The following is a 15,516-nucleotide window of genomic DNA, read 5'->3' on the forward strand; positions in this document are numbered from 1 at the left end:
TGATAACTCTTTGTGTAAAATAATATTCACTAATAATAAGACAGCTAAACTGTTAATGTATGATTATGACAACAGTTATGAATACTCAACTGCACTTATTAAGCTGTTAGGAATGCTAAATGAGAACCTTATAGAGGCATGCAAGCTTGCAGCAGTGACGGATCACTTCTGTCTGTGCCGCATAGCGCGGCTCTAGACTGTATCAATCCTGTCTCATTTATAAGACAATATAATCAGCTGGGATTTCACTGTGTCAGAGGGTGAGCGTCTCCAAGGATCGAGTGCAGCGATCCATCACGATCTACGGATCTCTTTAACACCGATGACAAGCGGCCCTGACGGGTGAATGACTGCTTTAACCACTGTGAGGTTTCAAGTGCAGCTGGATTAAATCCAGGAGCCCCATGTGAGCCTGTCTCCAGGAGACCGTATGCGCTTCAGAGCTCAGCTCGGCGACACAGACCATCCGCAGGCATCTTCATCACTGCTTTTAACGTTCCGCATCAAGCCCCTCAAGTCACTCCGGCTCGCCGTGACAGATTAGTCGAACCTGCACCCTCCCCCACCCCCACTGTGTGCGAGTGAAGCAACCGGTCACAGCTGCCTGGCTCGAGACGCCCGCCCCGTTGTCATTGATGGTGCGTGCCTGCCTGGAAGACACGTTTACCAGACGAACCAGCGCCTGCTTTCACAGCGCAACCCACGCCGCGGCATTCCGCTGTCTGCGTACAAAACACGACCACAACCCCCCCAGCTGTTCCCTCTGGGCCAGACAGCGGCACCACGGGAGACCCGTTCTGGTGCTGACTGCTGTCATTGGTGATCAGTTCTAACTCGAATAGGGCCAAAAGGAGCAACACCTCTCACAAACATGAACTGGAGGAGAATGATTTACAAAAAAGCCAATAAGTTATCTAAAAAAGACCACAAACAAAACCAGCCTTGAGCTTTACCAGACAAAACAATGCCTCCCCCTAAGTTGCCACACACCTGTATTTAATCGTCGCTGCTCACACAGGTGTAGCTTATTAATGGCCATCCTCACCCAATTAAACACACGTACACGCACAGACAGTGACACTTAATTGAACAATTAACCTGTTTGGGACGTAACTGATAGGCGTAAGCACAAATAGAGAAAGAGTGGCAATTGTAAATGCATAGGTCCTTGACATTTAAACTATCAACAGTTCATCTTTTGTGGGGGACATGCAAACATTCTCCTTCACAACATGGCTTTTCTTTGAGATCCACCCAGATGCGGCAAAGACCAGCCCTGGGCGTAGATTCAGAAAGTGGCCCACCTTTAGAAGAGTTTGCACAGGTGAGCCCAGAGTGCAGTCCAAACCCTACAGGGTTCTGCTCTTCCCTGACACTTGTGAGGTATGCAGCACAGCACGCGAAACTTGGACTCGCAAATGTTTCCTTTTTCCTCAGGCAAAGTTATTTATCAGAACCGCAGACAGTACTGGGACACAGTAACTTATTAGCTGACCAAGAAAGAGTCCCAGGTTGTGATTTAGGCCCAACAATAGCACAGACATTCTTTTTTATTGCACTTCTCAGGAATGTTCATGTATCATATTTCTCTTGAGTTGATAAATATTTCTTCCTAAACATTGCATTATCTGTCTGTGTATCTCTCTGTCTGTCAAAGAGATACCTATCTATCAAGCTGCGCATTCATCCAGCCACATATCTGTTAAATGAACAGTTAAAAGTTTCTGATGAAGGCTGTGTGGGGACACAAAACGCCAGTGACTGTGACTAAGCTGTACAAACATTTCCTGAGAGAAAGAGTTGCTCTTTTCCCTGACCAGCCACCATTGAGCGCTGGATTGGGTCTGTAAGCAGGAATGTAAGCAGGGCAGATTAGCACGCACAGGCCCATTGACAAACAACGAGAGCTGAAGTGCAGCAGGGTGGAGGGTTGATTGGCTTTGCGTGTCAGCTGTGCTCTCTCGCTGGGCACGGGTGCCTGGGACACAGAGCGAGCCAGCAGTGAAGCCCGAAATCTAACGCGTTTCCAAGCAGCTCCTCTCTGAACTTTACGTACAGCCACAATGTGGCTGCTACACCACAGGCTCACGTCACATCACAGTCCCTTACACTGTAGCATTACTCGGTGACATCACAGTCTCATCCTGTTACACCATAGCATCACACTGTGACATCACATTCTCATTCTCTTAAACCACGCCGTCGTTCTGTGACATCACATTCTCACCCTGTTCCACCGCAGCATCACTCTGTGACATCACATTCTCACCACACTCTTGGAAGTTGACAGCATAGCGTCTCCCTGTCATACAATAGCCTTTTCCTGTTATACCTCTGCTCTCTTACTCTAACTCTTACATCATAGCCCCAGTCAGCTACGTCAGTGTCACACCTGTTACAACACATCCTTGCCTCTTGCACCACAGTCAGTCCTGTTATTTCAAAGTCCATTCAGTCCAGAGCCTTCACACCGTCCAAAAATTCCCCGAAACAGCACAGTGAAAAGTACAAACCAACCTATTTATTTCACAAGACATCAGGGCCTAAAAAGGCAATGAAAACACTGCCTGACAATGAGAATACACGCTGTGGCATTCTGTCCAGGCTTGGACAGGAATTACCATAAACAAGGCACAAGACCAGGTCTGTCCATACAGACAACCCACAGCAGCTGCTTCTCTGCATTTAAAAGCTTTAGCAAAGAAGACAAGTGAGAATGACGAAGACACGCAGACGTGCCCGAAGCCCTTGAGGGTGTGTTTGCTTTCACAGAAAGCGTGAATGTCACTCCTAGTTAAGAGGAGAACAATAGTTACTCCAGTGGCAGTTTTGTTTCGCGGAGGCAACGCCGCCCCTGAACCGTCGCTACGATCGGCCTGCAAACAGGCAGCCAGACAAACACAGAGAGGGATTGATGAGCTTGAGGAAACGCTGTCTCAGTGCATGATGGGAGAAAAGATGGGTCTGGCCTGGAGTAATCTCAGAGAGAGTAAACCGTAAGTCACATCACTGGAGGGACGCCAGAGATATGAGACAGATGAGGCTGGAGATCTTGCAGCGATGATTGTCTTCCAGGGATCATCATCTTCAATATGAGGAGTAGCAGAGGAGGTGACGCACACATTCTTACATCCACACACACACTCACAGGCTGTAACGTGCACACACGTATGCATATCCGAACACAAATGTAAGCATAAACACATATGCACACACACACACACACACACACATCCATATGCATGCACACACACACACATTGACAAATCCATTCACACATAGTCTGTACCCACACACACACACACACACACACACAGGTACACAAAATGCATTTAAAAAGATATAGGTGTGAAAAATAATGTTTGAATGATAATGACGCCGTGGGGATTCATTGCACTCTGCACCCCTGTGGGTTGTCATGCAAAGACAAGCCTAGCGTACATTCGCAGATTACAAAATGCTGAGCGAGAAAGTGGTAAAAAATTAGTAAGTAAAAGGAAAAAGAGTAACAGAGCGGCAAGTGATGTCAACTATATGACACTGACCCCAGTACACATGCTGCTATCCACATGGAAGCATGTCAGATTATGGAAGCAAAAAAATATAACAAACGAGGACCAAACCCCGTAATTAAATAAATCCCATAATTTCAGAAACAGCAGAGATTACATGTGACAGGAAAAGGGAACATAAAAAAAAGTCAAAAAAGAACATTAGGTATCTTTCAAAGAAAAACAACACCTACAGCATCTTCATAATGAATACTGAATTAACGTTCACATAATAACTGTAATACTTCAGCAGTTCAAAAAGCCCTGTTTTCTTAGTGGAAAGCTAACAGCTTCTGGTGATCGCACTCAGCAGCTTATGGGGAGACTTGAGCTCCCCATCAGCTTTAGCTGGCTTTGAGTGAGGTCATCAAACAGGGCCACAGCAGGCGGCCCTGGTCCCTGGTGGGAAGGGGGAAGGTGGTCATTACAGAGCAGGTCTGAGAGAGAGGCTGCTGTAATCAGACCTGTACAGACAGGCGTGGGTGAGCGCTGATGCTGCTCTGTGTGACGCCAGTGGGCGGAGGAAGGGGGGGGGTGTCACAGGGGGAGTCACCGGCAGGGGGGGATTTGTGTCCCTAACACGGCAGCAAGTGCACTGATGCTGGGTTGGGGGACGTGATGTCCCAGAGTTCTGCTTCACCAGTCTGCGGTCACTGCAGGGAGTCCCTGGGCACAGGGTGTGCAGAGAGAGAAGGGAGGGGGTCCCTGTAATGATGCTCTGCATGCACAGAGAGAGAAGTGAGGGGGTCGCTGTAATGACACTCTGTGTACAGAGAAAGAAGTGAGGGGGTCTCTGTAATGACACTCTGTGTTCAGAGAGAGAAGGGAGAGGGCCCCTGTAATGATGCTCTGCATGCACAGAGAGAGAAGTGAGGGGGTCTCTGTAATGACACTGTGTACAGAGAAAGAAGGGAGGGGGTCCCTGTAATGACACTCTGTTCAGAGAGAGAGACAGAGGGGAGGGTGTCCCTGTAATGATGCTCTGCATGCACAGAGAAAGAAGGGTGGGGGTCCCTGTAATGACACTCTGTACAGAGTGAAGGGAGGGGGTCCCTGTAATGACACTCTGTACAGACAGAGGGGAGGGAGGTCCCTGTAATGACACACTGTGTACAAAAGGGGGAGGGTTAGTGTAATGGAAACTCTGTGTACAAAACGAGAGGGGAGGGGGGAGTCCCTGTAATGGGGAAAGCAATACGCAGGAAGTATCTTTCTGCGTTTCCTGACTCCATCAGAGCGCGATAATCCAATTGTCACCTTCTACCAGCCGGGCTGGGGGGGCAAGAGTCTCGCACAGTCCGTTAGACACCATTCCGGTTGGAGAGAGATGTGACAATTTGATTTTCCCTCCTCCGGTCGCCTTCCGGTGGTTCTCCCCAGAGTCACCAGCCCTGTTATCTAAGAGGTGATGTCATATCTGTTCAGCAGACAGCAGTGAGGATAGTGGCAAGGCAACAAGATGAGCAGTCTTGTGCCCCCCACCCACCCACTGACAGGGCCTGTAATTACTCCCGCGATCAGAGACGACACCCATGTCCAGACGGATTACGTCCCCCGTCCACCCTGCCCCGCCACTCAACTCTTCACTAATACAGCTGCAAACCATAATCGCCTCCACCGGCGTGTTTGCAGACTCCAGGATCGGACTGATTAGGGCACCGAGGTTGCCCGTCTGCTGATAATCATACCCCTGGCGCTGTATGACAAATATGACTGAGAGCAGTTAATAACAGGATAGCGGATGTGCTGGGCAAGCATTACATTACATTATTGTCATTTTAGCAGACGCTCTCATCCAGAGCAGCTTACACAGGTTACCGTTTTTTTTTTACACGTTATTCATTTATACAGCTGGATGTTTACTGAGGCAATTGTGGATTAAATACCTTGCCCAAAGGTACAGCAGCAGTGCCCCAGCAGGGAATTGAACCAGCAACCTTTTGGTTACAAGCCCTGCTCCTTCCCACTACGCTACACTGCTACACAGCACAGCTGTGCTTAAACGGTAGCACTTCACCTAAAGAAGCACCGCATGACAGCAAGATGCTCACTATCACAAACAGCTGGGTAAACCCAGAAAGGATAGCAGTGTTTCTGCTCCATAATTGTCAGTCTCTGACATTTTCTCATCCTTACTGACAGACTGATTCAACACAATTTAATGCAATGTGATGTGACTCTTATGGTGTTCTTCAAAAGGCTCCTTCCGGAAAGACTGGACGTACTGTGTATTAAACTGAAACCTTGTGTTCACGCCTGACCAACAGCAGCTAGCTGCATGGTATGAAGAAAGGTGCCAAAGTCCTTCTGCACTTTGACCTCAGGGTCACGACCTTTGCCCGTGGAGGGGACAGCTGAAGGCCCGGGCTGTTTATTCAGGCTGTAGGTGAGGCAGGTGTGGGAGAGATCAGATGCTTCCCAAATATTTCCCACCAGTGTGCTGTACCTCAGAGACTGATCCCTTGCTGACTCTGCTGCGAGGAGGGGCAGGGGTGAAGATGCAAACCCCAGGCGCTGACACGGACATGGCTGCTCTCCTTGCTGTCGCCGGCCCCCTGTCCTGTTACCCAAAGCTCTGGGGTGAGAGGGGACCTGACATGCCTGCCATGATCCCTGGCAACCACCTCTAAGTCACTGCCAAAACACCGCTGCGGGGGGCCGCGTGTGCTCGGATCTCTCTCGCTCTCACCCGCCCACCTTATTTCTCCCTCTGCTTCTGTGATGCTGTTTCTCTCACGGAGTAAACCTGGCACAGTGACAATCAGCAAGCACAGACGACCCGTGTTAAGGCCATGGCTCCTAGAAGTAGCACATACTTAGCACCACGGTGTGTGATCCAGGCGTTGCCCGGACAGCAGCAGCAGTGTGGCATAGCTAAAAGGAGTAGTTCCTGCAGCACAGAGGTTGCTGGTTCAGTTCCCTGGTGGGGCATAGCTGTCATACCCTTGAGCAAGGTGCTGTATAGATGCATCACATCTAAGCTGTTCTAGTCAAGGGGGTAAGGTAAGAAAAGAGCCACATCCAAAGGCAGTCTTCTTATTCTTGCCAATATACAAGTTCTGTCAGTGATCCGCTTCACTGATTCCTTCTCATGATTACTCTCTCAGTTAACTCTTGAGCAATGATGCTCGAAGGGCAGGGTTACGCACAGCCAATGTACACAGTGATGCCTGCCAGAAATAAGTGACAGGTTGAGTGGCATGTCCTGACATTCACACCTATCAATCTAGCAACGAGACAATTCCAAAGGTGTTGTGCAAGCTGGCCAGGGCACGCTGACTTGAGGCTTACTGTGATGAGGGCAAAAATCATTCACAGCTTAGTGCACAGAGGTCATTTCAGGATGACAAAGCAGTAATATATACATATGATCGCAGACACAGTCAACCCCACGGGTAACACAGGAAGGAGCTGACTCCACTATGAAACAGTAACTGATAGAGAAGCGTGTGTCTTTGTAAGAGCTAACCTGCTTCTGTTGCTTCTGTTGTATCATACTATCAAAGAGCCACAATTTAGGTAATATGGTAAATTTGATAATATCTGTGTGTGTGTGTGTGTTCCTTGAGTGTGTGTACATGCTGTCACTATGGTCCTTCCTCCCACTACTTCAGTGAGAGATCTTCTGACACATATGCTGCTGAGAATAAATCCCAGCGTTACACTCCAGAGCAGCTCTCCAACTCGCAACAAAACAAGAGAGAGAGTGACAGGGAGAGAGAGGAGAGAGAGACAGTGAGAGAAACACACACACAGATCGAGAGAGAGCGAGAGGAGAGAGAGAGAGTGAGAGAGACACAAAGAGGGAGAGAGAGTGAGAGGAGAGAGAAATGAGAGAGAGGGGAGAAAGACAGAGAGAGAAGAGAGAGAAAGAAGACAGAGAGAGGAGAGAAAGAGAGAGACATACACAGGCAGAGAGAGGAAAGAGAATGAAAGAGAGAGAGACAGAGAGAGGAGCATAAGATGGGGAAACACAGACATAGGAGACAGGAGATAGGAGAGAGATAGACAGACACAGAGATAGGAGAGAGAGACAGACAAAGGGAGAGAAAACCAGGCTGCTGCTCCTCTAAGTATACATGGGGCCATTGATGCCGCTGGAGATGATCAAATACCAAAGACAGCGGTAGTTAAAAATAGACATGCAGTATCTAAATCAAAACGTAACCAGGAGTCCTCACGTTTCTGCAGCTGCAGCAGACCAGTGATGCCCACTATCCTGTGAAACAGCAGTGTGGTATAATGGTAAGGAGCAAGACTCATAAAGGAAAGGTTGCTGGTTCAATTCCCCACTGGGGCACTACTGTTGTAGCTGTACCCTTGGGCAAGGTACTTCACCCACAATTACCTCAGTAAATATCCAACTGTATGAATAGATAAAACCGTAACCTATACAAGTCACTCTGGATAAGAGTGTCTGCTAAATGACAATAATGAAATGTAACGTAATGTAAAGCCATTTCGCTGCCATTTCATTCTGGGGGCTGAATGCTCTCTCCCCTCCTATGAGGTACACAACATCAGGCAGGCCTGCTGTACAAAGATAAGCACGCTCGCCGGCTCCTGTCAGGCGCCTCATAAAGGACTGGCATTCCGCTAGAGGTGACAGTGAAGGAGAGGCACTTTGGCCCATCGTCGCTCTCCGTGTAGCCTTTTATTTGCCCCTGGTGAATTTAACCACTTGTTGAGCCCCATATAGAGTGGTGCACAGTTCAACTACAGAGCAGTGATTCCCGTGGTATTTGGGTTTTCATACTCCTAAAGGTTACACTCCCACCCAGGTCTTACATGGAGGAGAGAGTAAGTAAAAAAACTAGACACTGGGAGAAGATGACTAGTACCTGGGAGACATGAGGTAAAATATCTGATGACCTAGAGTAGTGGTATAGTATTAATATAGTTGTGTAATACCTGATTATAATAGTTGATGCTCCTTATAGAGTTAAAGAGATGCTAATTATGACCGAAAGGTCAAACACTGTCCATTAATTTTAAAACTTGGCTGTCTGAGCAGTCAGTCTTCCAGATATTTCCTTCCACATCAGCATGCTGATTTTTGGTCCCAAATTTACTTCACATATTTCAGCTCTTTTCACATTTCACATCAGTTCATCACTTCAGACAGGAAAATATTCCCTTGAGTATCATTCCCTAGTCTACCTTGCAGCCTTTGCACGCATATTTAAATAAAAAGGCAATGTAGTGTGAATAGAGTTGGTTTATATCACAACTGAACTGGATCTGTACAATTCACGTTCCATTTAGTTCTGATTAATAAAATGTGCGGTGCATGGAGGTTGGGGGGGGGGTTCTCCATTTTTGGATCCCATCCCACATGTCATGATCCAACACATTTCACTCGCGTTACCACCTGTTTTCCCACGTTGTCGTGGCAATGCCTTGTCTTGGCTTCACGCACAAACTTAATGCTGGCATGTGACGATGCTGTCTTATCTGATAATCCCAGTCAGCGCTCAGCTTTTACAGTATCAGTATCATGTAGTAAGAAGTTGGGAGTAAGCACTTTGAATGGGGGTCCTGATCCCCACACAGTTCACTCCCCCTCCCCCCCAACAGCTCTGGGAGCACGCACTACTGTGAAAGTTAGACACACTGGTGCCAGCCTCACCTCACCAGCTGAGCTCCGCGACTTAACAAAAGAATTCCGAACATTTCCGCGGCGACAACGGAACCGTTACATCACAAAGCATTAGCGCGCGTGTCACAATGTCCACAGAGGGCCCGAGCGTCAGCACCGCTGAAAGCTGCTTTCCAGGCAGTGCCACAAGAAAGGGAGCGCGTAAGGAAAACAGCAGCACTCAACCAGAAGAATAGAGGCAAAAAATGTAAAACTCTAATCCCGCACGCAGTACAGGCGATTGCCAGTGACCTTCACCTGACCTGTTACGCAAGACCACAATCCTCTTTGAGTTCACGCACTTTGCATGGCTGTCACAGTCATCACCACTCGTATATTTTATATGACGTACACATGACGCCTCGAGAGAAATGAACAATCCCATTACAGCCAGCACAACCCTCTACCAAGCTCTGTCCACATAAATCGGTTGTCACTATGGAGATGACAGATGTGCGCCTTCGGCTCGGCCTGTTTATTATATCAACTCAGTGTCCATTTAAATGGATTAAGCTGATGGCTGTGCGTAAATATGTTATTTAAAAGGAAACAGCTCTTTCACAAAGGGGCCATGTGAGAAATAGGCTTTTGACGGGACAGGCTGTTGAATCCAATGGTATTCGCAGTGACAGGTGGCCGAGGCTTCACAATGGATAGAGGTACCACATGATGTCAATTGCTGATTCATCTGAATTGACTGAAAGGCTTCACTCTGTGCAGCAAAACGATACCATTGGCTCAAAATGGCGAGGCGCTGATGAGACATGACAGCTTTGCCCATTTTGGGATTAATGAGGCCTCAGCTCTCCCATCACCTCACGTTAGGGTCATGGTCAAGGATCACGAGGCTGCTATTCTCCTAAGAGGCTGAAATTACCAACATTTACATGGTGTAGGTGCATCCTTATGTACTATTGTAATTCTTCACCTCACCATTTCCACACCTTCCCGCTGTGTGGTATCTTTCTCTTAATCGAAAGGCACTACTAAGAGCCTCAGAAGCGTCGTTGAGCTGTCGGCTTGGTGGATCTCATCAGGATGTATGAGCCATTAGAGTCTGGGATTAGTGGTGGTTATATTACGATGGTGGAAATGTAACAAATGTGTAGAGTGTGACTTGCAGTGGCATGACAATGAAAAACCCCTGTACCTACATGATCCATCACCATTTAAGAAAGATACATGCAGAAGCGCATGGGAGAATATAGAGATATATGAGTATTGACTATTATGCATGTGTATTGTATTATTTTTGTATTTATTTACTTGTTGGACTCATTTAGGGTGACATACAGAGTTCGCATTTCACATATTGAGTTATACACCTGGGTATTGGCTGAAGCAATTCAGGTTAAATGTCTGACTCAAAGGTGCAATGTCCCAACCTTTTGGTTTGAAGCTCAGTTCCCAAACCGCCACACCACCACCGCCCTGCCACCACCACTGTGGAAGCCATGCAACAAGAGACAATCACTTTGATCACGGAAATCAATCATTTCCACATCAAAGCTTCCAAATTCAGCTCTGAGACACACCCCAGCTGGCAAGTCTGTTCAACTGTGTCCGCATCAAAGAAGGGGAAACCTGATGCGGGTGGTTTACCGAAAATATTTACGCCAGGCTAGACCAAGCCTTTGGCTGGAGTAAGGGACTTCTCACATCTGCACCACAGTTTGTGGTCTGACTCTAAGATGCACTATATTGGGAAAGTCTCCCTCCTGTCTGCAGGTGACACATGGCCCTTTAAAGTCATATGTGTGATCCTTACAGGGAGTGAGAAGGGAAAAAAAAACACATCCATTATGAATTGGATTTATCCTGCAAAAACGATTATTATTGATGTTCCTGTCATCTCAACAGAAGCATAAAACAAGCAGAACTGCAATAACTCTGAGCAGAGGAGTCACCCCCGCACTTCCCCTTTACATCAAGGGCAAAAACACTTGGCAATTCTCGGTGTAATAAATTGGGTATTAAATTCTTGATTGGGTATTAAAATTCTGAAAACATTCATACCTTTGCCAACTGAAAATGGCAAATTCAGGGTCCTACTCCGGGTCCAGTTGACCACCCCTGCACTGTCAATCTAACCATGGGCTCTGAAAATGGATGCCCTGTTCGGGCTATCCTGAGTGTTCAACCCGCCTGTGTTACAAAGACAGGACTCACACAGGGCTGCAGGCTGCATCACCGACAGCGTGCTGTTTTGCCCGGAGTTTGCCCGGAGAGCCCCTGGGAACTGTGTCAGACACCAAGCATTCAGACAGGTGTAAAGGCAATGCCTAACTGTTACGTAACATGTACACAGAAGACACGCTGATCAAGGGTGACGTGCTGTACACATTGTGCTTTTTACATATCCTCCATTTACACAGCTTGATGCTCATGAAGGCAGTGCAGCTTAAATGCCACAGTGAAGGGTGCATCAGCTGTATCCCACCTGGAAATAAATCCCACAACCTTCTGGTTGTAATGATCCTGTTCCTGACCAAGTACACCACACTGTTGCTTTTTTGAGCCATACCAGACTATGGAATTGTGAGGCGTCTCATCACAGGACACTGTCCTGGAAGCACCCCTGCAGCCAGCAGATTTACAACAGCAAAGATTGCTTTTTCTGCATGCAACAGGATTGATTTTACCCGACTAAAGACAGAGGGCAGGTAACGTAACATTGCAAATACAACGCACTAGTTGTGGTGGCATTGCTCTAGACTACACCTGGGAGTAAAGTTTCTCATCCTACCTTTATGCAGGTGGCGTTAATAGCAGTGTATTTACTCTACATTACAGTGTTACTACCGTGTGCACACAGTACACATGCACACAAACGTTCAGCCTCTTAGTGGCTTGTGTCATTACACTTCGTACAACCACAACGCAAATAGCTGCTACAGTGCAGATAGCCTACACAAATATATCTACACAGGCGCAGTGTGAATACACATGCATTTATATCGATACGCAAGCGACGATCTACAGAAATCAATTCGGAAAAGAAATCAAAGTCAACATTTTTCTTCATCACTACTTCTGATTTATTAAAAAAAAACAAAAAGGCGATCATGCAAACACCAAATCAACCATGAACTGACATCCAGCTCATCAGCAATGCCACAAAAGCCGCATAGAGCTCTCTTTACTAAAATTCACCACGGAGTTCGACAGTGGGTGGTTGTTGGCCTTAACATGGACCTGCACGTTAACTCTCTGTGAGTGAGTTAGACCAAGCGTTTCGTGTGCTCCAGAGCTTTGACGACTGGGCAACAGTTGCTGAAAGAGAATGCCAAAAACTTGGTCCCCGTGTCACGTGGTCGATGAAAGGTCTGGTTTACAGTACCCCTGTTTACCGTATCGAAGCTTTCCAATGCGATGTTCACACGGTCTTGCTGGATGGTCAAGGCTCGCATATTCGAGGTCCAAGTGTAACGGTTATGTTATTTTTTTCAATCAAAACCTGCAGTTGGCAACAACCTGTTATTCTTCAGAGCACACAAAATTGCCGATGGGAAAGAACAAAAGTGAGAGTGCAAACCCTTTTATAGGATTATCCTGTTATATTACAGTTTGAAGATTTCGGTCTGAAGTTGGGATTATTTCCTATCTTTCCCATCTGAATTACTAATAATCATCCCAAAACACAACTACAACTGGCATTAGTTTAAGAACCCAAATATACAGTTGTGTTCACACCAGAAGTTTGTTTTTCTTTCAGCGTTGCAACACACACTCACGCTCACACACAGAAGCCACGAGGTCCCTTTGCATTCCTTTACAGTACAGAAAATCAAAGCGGCAAATAAAGTTAAACTTGTTGAAAGGAGAGCACACCCAAAAACGCCAAAAGGCAAGGTTTAAATAACACTAGCTGTAACGGCCACATGACTAGAAGACATTATTTTTAACTGTCATACCCTGCCGTTTTTCAATGTTAAAAACCCCCACATCCGTTTAATCATGCAATCTCGGTGTTTATTCCATTGGTGTTCTGCAACTAACGCTTATCAGAAATACGCGGCGACCTGTTCAAACCTATGATTACACTCCAGATGAAGGCACCTAGCTGGTGGAGTTGTTTTATAGGCGTCACTTTTAGTCTGTCTTCCCAAATTGCATGTTCTTGCTCCGATACAGCCTTTATTTCACCACGCTGTATTTGTGAACATCAAGAAGAGAAGACGATTTGCTTACCACTAGTGCTCATGATGCATAGATCAGTAGAGACTGAAGAACATGTGATCTCCAAAAAGCTCAGTCTGGCCGAAAAATATTCACCTACAAAAATGTATTCCTTGGTCTGTTTTTGAAAGATGTTGTAGTCGTACAGAGAAAAAAAAATCGGCGTTGGAAAGAATGGATTGCTATAGGTAAACCAACAATCTGGTATTTATATATTTCGAATTCCCCCACTCTGTACTACGCGTCTCAGATGAGCGCGTCCAGTCTACAATAGGATGTCGTCCACAGACAAGGTGAAGAGACCTGGAACGAGAGCGGAGCGATGGGGTGTTCCTCGCGCGGAGAAGCCGATTACAGCTGCGCTCTTGTTATATCACTGTCGGTGGAGGATTTGACTAAATCCGGATTGTAATGGGAGCGCAATGTTGCCCGGTCACATTCCATCTGCACGCTTTCGTTTCTGCGGGGAGCGCGGCAGAGCGTGCGCCGTTCGGTGCGCTGACGGACACTGAGCCCCTCTCCGCTGACATGCGAGCGTGCGAGCCCATCTTTAGCACAGGGTACGTCAGAGGCAGCGGGCTGGCATGCGAGCGCCGAGCAGCGTCTGAGCGCTCACTCGCCCGCCCATGCGCCAGGGTCGCGCAAAACCAAAGGTGCTGCTCGGCTGGCAGCGCTTTTCGATTGTTTTCCTCTCTGTCACACCGAAAAAAAAGTACTTCGCTGAGGAAGTGAAACTCTCTGCCATATTCTGGAATGCAAGTTTTCGCGTATGAAAAGGCAGGGTTGCGATGTAATACATTTACTTCTTTCCTTTACATGTCATCGTTAGAATTAGGCCTAGTATTGGCAACCACTTTCGGTCCAGACCGAGGACAGATCTAAGGGATGATGAACCGAAGTATTCACATATGTCTTAAGAACTTAATAAAAGGCAGCGAGCCAGTATTATGGAAGGTGAAAAATGGCTTATTCCATTACCAAGAGAGGTCAGAGATAGGAAAAACAGGGAGGCAGGTGCTATGCAATAGAGGAGCACAGAGTTCGGGTAGGGACACGGGGGAAAAAGATGGCTTGTTCGGTAGGTATCATGGAGAACCTTGATGCACCTGTCAGAGAGCCTTGAAATGGATGCCAGGTGTAAAAAGTAGTGAGTGCCAGTGAGTGGAGATCAGGAGATGCCTGCCATGAAGGTGCAACAGACAGGGAGGAAACAGGCTCGGATTTGGTGGAGGTGAAGAGGTTCAGACACAAACTATTTTACATGTGTTCATTAAACCATTAAATGACTCCTGCACATTCACTGAATGCAATAAATTCTATTCATGGTAAATTCTGCTGACAGCAACATCTCTCAATAAAAGTTCATTCAGAGACCTTCATCAGAGCTTGTGGTTTTCTGGTACCTTAGTATAAAAAACATTACACCATTAAACAGTGAATGCAACTTTCAAGTTGTACACAATGTTACATGCATCCATACACCACACACTAATCAGAAGTTCTGATTAGCTCTGACACTGTGTAAGAGCTAATCAGAATGTCTATCCATACAGCACACACTGCAACCTGTCTCTGTCTACAGGTAACATTCCATCACCCCTCTCCACACAGGTCCATGACACACTCGTACTGACCAGGGGCACCTTTCTCACCTGCGTAGGTTTAATGTGGGGATATGAGTTACGGGGTTGGGGGGGGGTGGCATATTCAAGGGACCTAGAGAATCAGAGCGTGAGGTGCAGGCAGCAAGGTCAACGCACCTGCCATAGCAGATGGATGCGCACTCTCCCTCGCTGCTGGCTCCTCTGCCCCCGTGCAGATCTTAAGACTCAGCCATACACACTGCACCTGGTTCCCCTCGAGACCGACATGCACTGGTGCTCATCACTGACGTCAGCAGGATCTCGCTACAGCGGAAGCCTGCTGATTGGCTCATTGGTACATGCTAGCTGGCGCCTGGTAGTATGTTGACTTTGCAGTTTCAAAGCTGCTGGCAGAACCCCACAGTGGAGCTCTCTCTGGCCTCAGCACTACATGTTTGCTTCTATCTACCTACATATCTGTCTATCTACCTGTCTGTCTGTCTGTCTGTCTGTCATAATAATATTGATAAAAGCATCAGTCATCTTTCCTTGTAACCATTGTAAG

At 47.0% G+C, this 15,516-nt stretch overlaps 1 protein-coding gene across 3 annotated transcripts in view; it reads right to left on the reverse strand.

Annotated features, from left to right (window-relative positions):
• Positions 1–13,929, reverse strand: part of LOC118774805 (actin-binding LIM protein 3-like) — an 84,450-nt gene extending 70,521 nt beyond the window's left edge. For all 3 annotated transcript variants that reach the window (XM_036524323.1, XM_036524324.1, XM_036524320.1), the window contains exon 1: positions 13,381–13,929. In XM_036524323.1, coding sequence (XP_036380216.1) covers positions 13,381–13,393 — 13 coding nt within the window. In that variant the 5' untranslated portion in view covers positions 13,394–13,929. The remainder of the gene's footprint in view (positions 1–13,380) is intronic.
• Between the last annotated feature and the right edge of the window lie 1,587 nt (positions 13,930–15,516).

Source organism: Megalops cyprinoides, chromosome 3, assembly GCF_013368585.1.
Source record: "Megalops cyprinoides isolate fMegCyp1 chromosome 3, fMegCyp1.pri, whole genome shotgun sequence".
In the NCBI taxonomy this organism is placed as follows: Eukaryota; Metazoa; Chordata; class Actinopteri; order Elopiformes; family Megalopidae; genus Megalops; species Megalops cyprinoides.